Consider the following 12,364-nt stretch of genomic DNA (forward strand, 5'->3'; position numbering starts at 1 on the left):
TCTGTCCAATGGGGGTGTAAGTCACAAGCTACACACACATCGTCATACACGTCTTGGGTAGCTAAAAGTTAACGAATCATTTTTCCCGTAGAGGTCGAGAAGTATCCAGATGAAAACGCAAGGCTTTGAGCAAAAGGAGTCTTTCGTGACCATTTAAGGCCATTTGGTGGTTAGTACTGATCGTAAAGAGTCCACAAGGAATCGGCTGGTAAACGAAATCCCAGAAAACAAGTCACTAAGACACACACCACTTGTCGACCCAAATTGAATGGATACAGTTCTTGTAATAATTGATGGTAATGATCCACGGTTTGAATATGGTCATTGAGTTCCTTCCACGGAATTTGTTCAATCACATGTGACATAAGCATAGGCATGGATTCCTGATTTTATAGTCTCTTTGTTTCGGAAGCAATAAAGGTAATTTCTAACTAGACATCTTCGTTCTCCAGATGGGCATCTAAATCTTTCATACTGTAACCTACACTTCAGAGTTTGCTTCGATGTTTCCTCTTCCGCTAAGCAGATTCCACGTAAAATATGTTGGTAATCGTTTAATTTGTCTTTCTCAATGCGTTGCTCTAGGAGAATCTCGAAGTAACCAAAATGATGAACATTTCGTTCATTTACTAAGTGTTGAACAAGGTCTGACCACTGAAACAATTTGTGACGAATCAGTTCTTTTATACCATTCAGGTACCAGTGGTTCAAACACCGGTGACGTAACTGATGCAATTGTTCTTTACGTTTGACTTGTATTTTGACCAGCTTTCGGTAAATCCTTTCTCTCAACTCCACAGGCAAAGCACGAATGTTCTCTTGTAAAGTATCCATGAATAGGTCAGTCCGTACAATTCACAATCTTCTCCTAGAGCAAAAGTATTCCACATAGTGAGTAATTTCTGACCACTGCCATTAAGGGTAACGTCCAAGAATCTCACTGAACTCTTTTGGTGTAAACGGTCTAGAGTGATATAATAGGATGAATGCACACTTGACCCAGAGAAATCTAACACATTGATTAATTTTTTTCACTTTCCTCTTGTGAATTTCTCGACACAAAAGTTCTACAGTTAAACATTGAGATTTCACTCTGGCAAACCCCTGCCAAACTTCCTTGTAAATCTTCTCTTGCAGTTCTTTAGGTAATGATTCAATATCATTTTTGAAATATAGTTTAAATACTGGTCTCGGTGATGTCCAACATTTGACTCCTAGCCAATCTGGTTTCTTCTTCGTCAACGACATGGTAAGTTACTTCAATGGCTCGGTCCCACTAAGGGTAAGTAATGACTATTCGGTGACCATCGAGCATGTTCTAGGTAGGCCAAATCTTGTGGTTCCAGTGGTGAAGTGACACACCACAACTGAAGCACCTGACTTTATCCCCTTCGCCCAAGTAGAACAATCCGGCTCTGGCTAATTCTTCGGGGGTCGGTCCTCCCAGATACTTAGGCCATTTTCCTTTGAACGATTGAAGACGATTTTCAAAGTCGCAGTATTCGGACAAACGCACAGGGAACGAATATTCTTCTTTCACAGGTTCATTTCGATGAGGGTTGGGTGACATGGACAGGAGTTTGCTCAGGGCTGGATGACATCCGTAGGGGGGTAAACGTGAAGGTTGACATCCACCTTTAAAACGAAACCCAGTAAAGTGTCCAAGAGGACGAGCGGCATCGCTTTCGCATCAGGCAGGATTGACACGCACAGGATCACTTTCCATGATAGGGGTAGTGAAAACAAAGTTCCCATGATGCTTTACGGCATCGCTAAGGTCACAGCGTACAGCATCGTTCCCATCGCAAGGCTTACAATCGCATTCTACTTCAGAAGCCCCAGACTTGAATTGTGCCTGTCTGAACTTGTTTGTGTTTCTCTAAAAATATTCATCTTGTTCGCTTGGTCTTGGTGGTCACAATGAACTATCGATCTTGAGCATAGCCTCTTTTCATACTAGACGCAATGCAGTCTCAAGCTTGTAAATCGTTCCTTTTTTATGTCTTGTTTTGGAAGGTACCGTCTCTAAGGTGCCGTCATAATTGTACCGTAGTGTAATGGGTGGAAAGGCCATAGAAAGGTAAGGCCAGTACGGTGACCAACGAGTATCTTCCAGAATAGCTGAATCTTTATAGATACATAGATCCATTCGTAATTTCAGGCCACAACTGAAACACTGTACTTCGTATCCCAATCCTGACTCAGGTCCCAAGTAGACAAATCCTGTTCTAGCTAAAACATTCGAAGTAGGTAATCCTTTCCTATCCATAGGCCATTTTTTAAACGTGTCCAATCGACGGGCACAATCACAATAGTCAGGCAAAAAGACTGGTTCTAAAGCTTCGTACAATTTTAAGCGAGCATGAGCTGTCACGTAAGCCGCAATGATGACATTTCCAAAGGGGTCGTCTTGTGCAAAGTCCAGATCTTCTTCGTAAGTGACTAAGATCAAATCCTCGCGAACGACGTCCACGTGTTTCATGAATTTGGTTTTGTCGTGAATCATCTGAAAGTAGCGGGAAGGTTCTGTCAAATATTCCGTCTTGGGTAAACACGGTCGTTGTGCCATTGTGCCCCACAAGCAATTTAACATCACTTTGGCAAACGATCGCCTGCCTTCGTTTTTCTCGATGTGGTCTAAAGAGATGCCTTCTTGTGCCCGGTATTTCTCTTTGAATGTCTTTTGATCTTCGGGAGTGTGACACCAGGAAGGATAGCCACTGGCTTCTTGCTTTAGTTTCAAAAAGGCATCCACGTAGTCTGCGAAAATGCCTTTCTGAGTGGGGTCACCCTTGTGGTATTGTTGTGTCTTGGGAAAGTGACAAATTTCGTACACTTCTAACAGTTAATATCCCATGTCCAGAGCTTTGAACAATTCCACGCTGACCCACGTCCCCGTCAAGGCCCCTTCTTCCTGGGTGTACTGACAAGTCTGGCCTTGGTTGCACGTTTCGGCACAAGTACGGCACAAAGGAAACATCAGTTTGCCTTGGCAATGGTGAGGTAAGACGGGATGGTACAAGTCCGTGGGAGGCAAAACTTTACACTTGATCACACCTTCCTATTGTCGAATGTTTTTCAGATTGATGTGTTCCGTGAACATTTGTGGGTGCCCTGCAAGAAAACGACAATATTTGCACACGTAGGGATACAGCGAACACACGTCCAAGTATTTGATTTCTTCTCCTTTCTCTTCGTTGGCTTGGTACAGCAAACAGGTGGCATTGGTCCTTCCTCCGTACAAACTATCCCTCTGGTTCAGCGGGAACATGAACTAGTAACTTTCCATGAGACGTTTAAACTCAGGATCGGTTTTCAAATGGTGATCGTATTCGTGTTCCCACAGTTCCACCACTTGGTATCCTTCCTGTTCTAACTTTAGACGTCGCTGACAAGTGGCCTGGTACAAGTCTTCCATGGTTCGTTGTAAAAACTGATTTGGCAATGGTGCAAGCTTCTTTCAAAGGATCGACCCCTCCGTGTTCCATGAACAGTTCTCGAAATTTTCCACAGCAACGCCGTAAAATGTCGACGTCGGAACGACAATACTTTTGCATTTCTTTCTGAAAGTCGAAAGGGTCGGAGGCGTGAGCCTGGTACCAAGCGTAGAAAGCTTCTCGTTGTTCGGTACGCATGTTGTCAGGGTCGTAATAGTGAGCCTCAGGCAAATGGAGTAGAACGGCGTGTTGATTGGCTTCCGTATTGAAAAAGTGTGGAAAGTACCCTTTAGCCATTTCTGTCATTCCAAACGTTTTAGGCATTCGACTCAAAGGCATGGCTAAGTAGCTCATCGAATCTTTAAACTGCACTTGCCCCACTTGCATGAAAATGATTTTGGCTTCGTTCAAAGTGACTTTAGGACGTTGGGTGCCATGGTCCGTATAGTATCTGAGAAGAAACTGTCCATCGTATCCGGAGAAATTGTGAGCCATCACCGTGGCATGACGATGGTAATCTCCGTAACGTTCGATGTCCTCTTGGCTCCACGTCCTGCTCGAGGGGTCTAAGACCCATCGAGCGAAATCGGCATGCGTGTTCGGCCCTCGAAAGATTTTTTCACGCCCTCCGGGAATCTTACTGCAGTGAGGGCAATGACTAAAGATAGGTTCTTGAATGCACTTCTCGCACGTTCGATGAGCCACGCAGAAATTAAGAATGTGAATGCCGGTCTCTTGCATGCATTCGAAATCGAAAAAGATGAAATTGCCTTTCTTCTTGTGACCGTCCTCTTTCTCTGGTTGGGTTTGGTATTTTTGCACGTAGCATTGATGTTCCAAGTCCACGATTTGGTGACAAATGTGACATTTTTTTTCCCTGAACATACGTGTGCCTTGGCACTACTGGTATGTATGCCTTGTCCACACGTAGCGCAGACAAGCAGGACAATGCGCTAGTTCTTGTCCTTCGCTCAAACAGGGTGGAGAGGCCAAACATCCTGAACATTTCGATCCACAGTGTTTGTGTTGCTCTCGATTATTATAACCATAGTCACATTTCTCACAGTAATAACCGTATTCTCTCGATTATTATAAACATAGACACATATCTCACAGTAATAACCGTATTCTAGGAATCCGGTGATACTGGTAATGGTATCGAAATGTTCATCGTGATGATAGAGGTGAATGTATTTTCCGTCCTTAAAGTCTGTCCCTCGAAACAACAGAGACCCGCGCACTTCTTGAGGGTACACTTTCAAGGTGTAGCGTGGGGCTAGGGCATCTTGCAATTTTTGCATTTCAGGAATGCCACAGGGTGTGTCTTTGGACAGGCCGGCTTGTCGTTACAGGAGTTCTGCTTCACTTCGTTGTTTGGCTCGGTCCGATTTTTGAATAGTTTTCCAGGCTCTTTTCCATTCTACCGTGTCGTTCTTGTTGGCATAGGTTAGTCCCACCACGATGGCTCGGGCTAAACACATCTGGTCTTGAGAATTGTGAATTTGGACGAGGCTTGTTTTGGTGCTGCGAAGGTCGTTCACCAATAACACCTTATTACGTTGTCCGGTCCCTTGAGGAGGAGAGACGTGGATCATGTCGAGTGTGGCTTTTCCATCGGTGATGTCAAACTGGTCATTGGATTGTTGCACGTGTTGAATCTTGTCCATGACTTTGGAAGCAGTCAATTCTGCAGGGGTGCTAAACTCGATCCAAACAGGGGATTTCAAAACGTCGTGTTGTATGGAAAGTCTCAAGCGATCGTATTCTTTGGGTTGACATTGTCGCTTGAGTGTGGTAAGCAAAGAATCCCACACCCCGGTGATGAACCCTTCTGCTTTCTCTAAGGTTACGTCGGTCTTGAAATCTTTAAACTTCACCGTGTATTTGTAAGCCGTGGTTCTAAATTTTCTAGAGGAGCGCTTTTCTGTCTCTCGAATGGATAAGTATTTTTCAGGGTTAAGTAAGGGTGGTGAACTTTGTTTAGAGGGTTCGGATTCTGGTTCACTCATGTCCTCTTCAAAATCACTGGCATGAATTTGTACCAAGACTTCAGATCTGGTACGAGGCGATAGATCACATTTCTGCCTCTTACTTTCTTCTTCTTCTTTCTTCTCAAATGAATTGGATTGTTTCATCTTGAGTGAAAAACTTCAAATGACTAAAGTTTAAACACCATGGGCTACTTTATAGTCATGACAGACCAGCGTATATAAAGGGTATGTGTCTTGTCCTTTCACTATTCATTTCACTCTCAAACCGAGTAGAACGATGGAAGAGACTACCCAGATCGAACGTTTCATCAGAGCTTTGCGAGGGGTCATTAGAAAATTTTCTTCGGACCAGTCGTCTGACTACTCTCCTTCCTTTCGAGATAAAAGTGAAGATACTTGCTATATCTGTCAGAAGAAAGAACATTGGTCTTCAGAGTGTCCAGACCGTCAAAAAAGAAAAAAAGGGGTTAGAAAAGACAAAAGTCAAGATACCTGTTAGCATTGTCAAGTAAAAGGACATTGGTCGCCAGATTGCCCAAAAAAGAAACAAGAGGAGTCAGAAGAAGAGAGGGATTCTTCAGAGAAAGAAGAAGAGGAAGAAGAAGAGGAAGAAAGCAGATAGGTGAAGAAAAAGAAACAGGAGAAGAAAAGAAGAAGGGAAGAAAGTGAGGAAGAAGAGGAGAAAAAGACTGTAACGGTGTAGAAATTAAGAAAATAGAGAGAGTGAAAAATGAGACAGAAGAAGTGTATGAACTTTTTAACTTTGTTATGTTGTGAATTATGAACTGAAATTGTAAAATTTGTACCAGAATAGAAAGACTATAAAACGCAAGTGTCTTTGGGTTTTGATTTTAAAATAAGAACATACACTCACGCACACTCATACACAGACATGTACTATTGGGCAAAATGGTTTTTTTTTTTTGTTTTTTTTTTGTTTGTTTTTTAGTTATTGGCAATTGAAAGTCTATCTCTTTTCGAGAGACGTGGGTGGCCCTGAAAAGGGCCTTTTTTGGTGTAGGGGTGAGTTTAAGCAATCAACTTTAACTGCCTTAAGCCTTTGCCACGGCCGAGGCCTACTTCTGGACTGCGTACTGTTGATAATGATGATGATTTGGTTGAAATCACTAAGGGTGGTACGGTAGGCTTAGTCACAGGGTTGACGTGTTTAGCTCGGGAAGGTCGTATTCTCTTCGGTCGTGATAAAGAAGTCTGATACATTTGTTTCAGACTTCTTAACTCCGCTAAATTGTCTAACAGTACCGTGACCGTTTGACTTTCACCCTCTTGTTTCTTTGCTGATGCTTCTTCATGTTGTTTTTTTTTTCTTACCTCTTCTTCTTGCTGCTGTTGCTGTAGGAGAAACGCTTGTTCTGCTTCCTTTTGTTGCTGTGTAAATTTCTCCAATTCTTCTTTCTGTCTCTGTCTAAAATTCTCCACGTGTGGTAATGAAGGTGACGAAGGTTCTGGAACAAATTCTTGCGAGGTAAGAAAATCCACATAATCCCAATTCACCTCTTCTGAAAGTAAGTCCGGGTTCCCTTGAGTAGTCTCCACCGTCGGTGCACCCCAATTGATCGTTTTCTGAGTTTCCGTCGTGTTGAAAAACTGTCGCATGGATTGACTGTGCACAGGCGATAGGGAACCTATATAGACTACGTGACCTCACAGACTGCTGTCTTCGGATTGGATGTGGGCTGACTGAATTTTGTAACTCGTGTTTGGATTGGTCAACGAACTCAGTCCGTTTCAATCCTTTCTCTCCCTATAAATAAGTGCAGTTCACAGCATACCTTCACCTGTTACTCGGCGCCACAAGATGTGGACCGATGTGCAATCTTCTACGCTTGTGTCAACGATGATGTTCAGGACGGACATACCCATTTATGTCCGATCCGAGTGGACAGTTGTCCATAGGACCGACACGAACCTATGGATACGTAGGATTTGCGTGGAGAGGCAAGGATGCCTCAAAAGAGTGCTAATCTATGGACCTACCATTAGACGAAGCCTAAGACGAAGAAGATGTCGCAGATGCCCTTTATGTTAAGGGCATATTAACATAAACCCAAAGGCCCTTTTCAGGGCCACTCCAATTTCTCGAAAAGAGATACACTTTCAATTGCCTACCCCATTTTTTATTGTGTGTGTGTGTGTTTTATATCCCTCTCCCCTGTTCCATTTCCATAGACCCATCAGGTCGGGACCGTATTAAAATAGGGTCCCGACCCTGTTCCATTTTCCCTTGTCGTTCAACAGTCCCAAAATATATTTCCCATGTTAATTTCCCCTTGTCGCTCAACAGTCCCAAAATATATTTCCCATGTTAATTTCCCATGTCGCTATATAGTCCCAGGGGTTTTCGTAATGTTAAATTTCCCATTGTTGCTATATGGTCCCAGGGGTGTTTTTAACTCTAATTCCCATTGTCGCCAAATCGTCTCCATTCACTACTTGCATTCGTAGAAATATTCACAAAAAATCACAAAAAAATAGTTCACTTCTTTACAGAGTAATCGTGAAAGTCATCGAATGTTAAAAGGTTTAACTGTTCCATTGCATCATGTACATACTGGTAATCGTCCGTGGATATGACATAATGTGTATACTGGTTATCTTCCCTAGATATGACATCTTGTACATAGTGGTAATCGTCCCTGCATTTGACATCATATACATACTGGTAATCGTCTCTGGATTTGGCATCCTATACATACTGGTAATCGTCCCTGGATATTACATAATGTGCATACTGGCAATCTTCCCTAGATATGACGTTTTGTACATACTGGTAATCGTCCCTGAATATGACATCATGTCAATACTTGTAATCGTTCCTGGATATGACAGTATGTACATACTAGTAATTGTCCCTATATATGACATCTTGTACACACTGGTAGTCGTCCCTGAATATGACATCATGTCAGTACTTGTAATCGTTCCTGGATATGACAGTATGTACATACTGGTAATCTCCCCTGGATATGACATGTACATACTGGTAATCATCCCTTGATATGACATCATGTATATCCTAGTAATCCTCCCTGGATAGGACATCATGTCAATACTTGTAATCGTCCCTGGATAATACCTATTGTACATAACTTGTAATTGTCCCTGGATATAACATAATGTACATACTGGTAATCGTCAATGGATATGACATGATGTACATAACTGGTAATCGCCACTGGATATGTTTGAATGATAAAGCAAAGAGTAACAATATGCTTTTCCTAATGGATATGTTTCGTGATGTCGATATACTTGCAGGATAATTGTCTTTCTTCATATATCTAAATTTCATTGTACCTCTGGTGTAAACCTTCTCTTGTGCGTTAACACAGGCCTTAGTATCAAAAACGTTTCTCTACAACAATGTCATATCTCTGAAATGTATCAGTGTCTCTAAGCTCGTAGTCACTTTAAGTTTTCACCAACTGTGTTCCATGAATCTAAATCCAGCTATAAATCTACCCTTTATTAATGCATTTGTTTCTTTCCATTTTTGCACAATTTTATCAACTATGTTGTCCTCGCTAAAAAAATATGTTTCTTTGGTTGTTATTCGGTAATAATGTTGTCTTAATCTCGATCACTTTGTACGCGTCTTGGTAAATATCTACCTGTCGTAACCAGCAGTATGTGTTTGGACATTTGTCATTCAAATTATAGTCCTTAGAGACAACCACTCGGTTATTCCAGTAACGTGATCGTGATCAAGCATGTGAGTACGTGTGTTTCACTATCTCGAACTTTGTCTTTAGATAGTTTGTGCCATAAATACGGCAAAGTCTGGTTGAATTAAAATGTTTGTCACTTGAATAGCGTCGTTTTTTCTTGCCTCAAATCTACATTCACTAGTTGTTGTTATTGTTTTTTTTGGACTTTTTTTTTGGAGGGGGATAGTTTTCTTAATCCTACTCAACCAGTTTTAAAATAGCTGAATTCAATCATTACAGCTGCACACATCCGGTTTGTAAACACGTATATATTAAGTACACGCCAAATCCAGATCGGGTGTGTTTAGCTGTTTTTGTTGTCAGGATATCGCTGGTTGTTTCATAGCTCTCTGACAGTTTTCTGTCTGTGGTGCGATGATACATTTAAAATCACAATAAGGAACATTAATTTTGTATAACTATGATATTCATTAAATATGGTTAAAGCGCATTGAAATATACATATCTTGATTGCTGCCACCGCAGGTTGTCATGATTTTTCACATACTTTGGAATACATTAATATCTTACAGTCTTTATCAATTTCAATACCCGGGGGCATCCGTCTCTGCAGTTGGGTGCACCTGAATGCCCACAGGGACAGGATTCATCACTAGTCGTTTTACGGTGAATGGGTACGACTGTCTACATGATTTCTTATGTTTAGTTAACTTGAATGTCACTACATTACTTCAACCTCTCGAATTATCTTGGCAAACTCTCTCACTTACCCACGTTGGCCGAGCCCGAGACTCGAACACACACAGAGGTGAGATGTCAGTGGTATGTAAAGGTCAGCGCCCGAGACTACTCGGACACCTGGCTTCCCTTGAAGGAAATAATCGTCATTAGGGTACCGATGTGTTCAATTTATGCAGAAAATGTTTCTTCACGAGCACAATTTGATCAGCACGCTTCTCAGTTTTAAATACAACGCTTACACCGTTTGAACTTCCGAAATTGCGTAACAATAATTTGCAAATTTCTAGATGATTCCGCGCTTTAACACCCGCAATTAGACGTGAAACACACAAGGAGAACACATACTATTTTTTGTTGTTGATTGTTGTCACGTAATTAAGAGGCTAATGTTTCTTGTTTTCTGCGGGACGCATATTTTAGTGTTTGTAGAGCTATATCAGCAGCTGTGCTATAAATAGGCGTTGACAGAGATGAAGTTAGAATTTCTTTGTGCGATTTCTAATGAGAGGAAGACAGTGATACTAATTTAAATTCCACTATGCTATATAGTATGGGTTCGATTAGTGTGCCAATTAACACTATTAATGAAATAGTTAAATTAGTGTGCTAATTAACATTAATTCAATAGTTCCACTTGTGTTAGCTTACAAACAGTGTTAAAGTAGTTAGCATATTTGAAAAAGATTGAATTAAAATTGTTAGAGTGATTTATTTTTTATTGTGTGAAGGTAAGGCCCCCACAAACAATTGTACAAATGTCATTCTCTCTCTCGATCGATCGATCGATCGATGCTGACTACAAAAAATATTCCAACCCAAATTTTAAATTTAATACCTTTAAGATCCTCTTCCAGTCCAAATGCTTTAATTCCTGGTAGCAAAGAGACTTTACAGAGGCGGTCCCAAAAGTCGTACTCTTCAATGTTAATATCCTTCAGGTTATGTTCGGTTATCACACTAAGCTTCCGCTTCACTTCCAACTGTCGTCTCTCCCCTAACATAAGAATTGCAATATATAATGACAAAAGCATAACATGTTACCGCTACTTATCAAAGGCCGATGCTTTTAACCTTATTTTTGGCCGTAGGCCATTGAAACAGCCACAGACTGCCACTGACGCTAATGGGCTTGACCGATCAGTGCGCGAATAAACGACACAACTCCAATCGCTTTGCCATCTGTCATTGTACTCAAACCGCGTTGCAATCTGTCATTGTTCTCAAACAAAAGAGATGCACAGACCAACATGTTGGTGGTTTTCAGAAATATCTGAGGTGGGTCAGTGTTTGTGGCCGGCCCATTTATAGTCGATTCAAAATAGCAGAGGGAAATGTCCTTACATAAATTTGTATCCAGGCATTTGTTTACCGTTAGTTAGGGCGATGATTGCTCATTGATTACCTGGTGTTTAAAAAAAAATATTGAGAGATGAGCACATAGAACAAGTTGCTCGTCACATAAAGCTTAAAACAAACACAAAAATACATTTGATAGGCTCGCAGATATTTTGCTTTGAGAATATGACGGCAATTTTAATATAAAAGAATAAAAATAAACAAATAAATAAATATGAAGTACTGTAGAGAATTTATAAATACTATAAATTGTAAGACCTGTTTCATCAAAGAGCCATTTAAAGTGGAAACGTGTTTGGTTGATATGAGAACACACAACTTACAAATCGCTGCAAAGATATATACAGATAGAAGTTGTTCTGTATTTTATTTGTGTTTTTAACCCTTTTAATTTCATTTGATGAAATTTGTTATATGGCATTGCCATAAAATATTAAGGTGAAAGAACTGTTACCTTCAGTCGGGTGGCGGAGTTTTCCTATCGCGTACAGCAATCTCTTTATGTGGCCTGTAATTATGAACATGATAGCTTGGATTCATAGACGTGTACACTGAAACACATGCTGTGTACAATAGTGCAAATTAACATCTTCCCAATAATACATAGAATACACGATTGGAGTAGTTCATTGTAATGTAAGGACATATTTGTAGATCAGTAGTTAACGCGCTCATTCTTTCATAGAATATACATTTGGATCAACAAATATTTCATTAAGTCCTCAACATTATCTGATCTTAAGTTAGAAACATTTGCTAGTATAATGAATTAGACTTAACCTCATGCTAATATTTCCTTCTTGCTGACACCCACCTGCCTTGTGGATACCCAGTTCTTTCCCAATGTCATTTCTGTTGAACGATTTCAGGATTTCCATGTCTCTCTCCACCTCAATTTGATTAGCTTTGAATGCTGCCTTGTATTCCCCCAAACCTATTCTTTCTAACCATACGTCGACTCTTTTCTAGGAAATAAAAGGTTTCATGCATTTTAATGTTTCCATTCCAATCATGGTTCCGAAATTCCAAACTAGGTATCATCACAAGATTTAAATTATTTACTTGTATTTTATGTGCAAGTATATGATAATGCATGCATTGTCTACCACATATAACCATTAATCTAGTTAATATACAAGTTTAGTTAAAT

The 12,364-nt window shown here is 40.7% G+C and overlaps 1 protein-coding gene across 2 annotated transcripts in view; it reads right to left on the bottom strand.

Annotated features, from left to right (window-relative positions):
- The window catches only part of LOC149796016 (uncharacterized), a 95,096-nt gene that overhangs the window by 23,681 nt on the left and 59,051 nt on the right, over positions 1–12,364 (bottom strand). For both annotated transcript variants that reach the window (XM_089965931.1, XM_089965932.1), the window contains exons 20-22: positions 12,029–12,179; positions 11,669–11,722; positions 10,694–10,852 (exon numbers count right to left, since the gene is read on the bottom strand). In XM_089965931.1, the coding sequence (XP_089822057.1) occupies positions 10,694–10,852; positions 11,669–11,722; positions 12,029–12,179 (364 nt within the window). The remainder of the gene's footprint in view (positions 1–10,693; positions 10,853–11,668; positions 11,723–12,028; positions 12,180–12,364) is intronic.

Source organism: Sinohyriopsis cumingii, chromosome 7 (genome assembly GCF_028554795.1).
Source record: "Sinohyriopsis cumingii isolate HCF-2022 chromosome 7, ASM2855479v2, whole genome shotgun sequence".
Classification (NCBI taxonomy): domain Eukaryota; kingdom Metazoa; phylum Mollusca; class Bivalvia; order Unionida; family Unionidae; genus Sinohyriopsis; species Sinohyriopsis cumingii.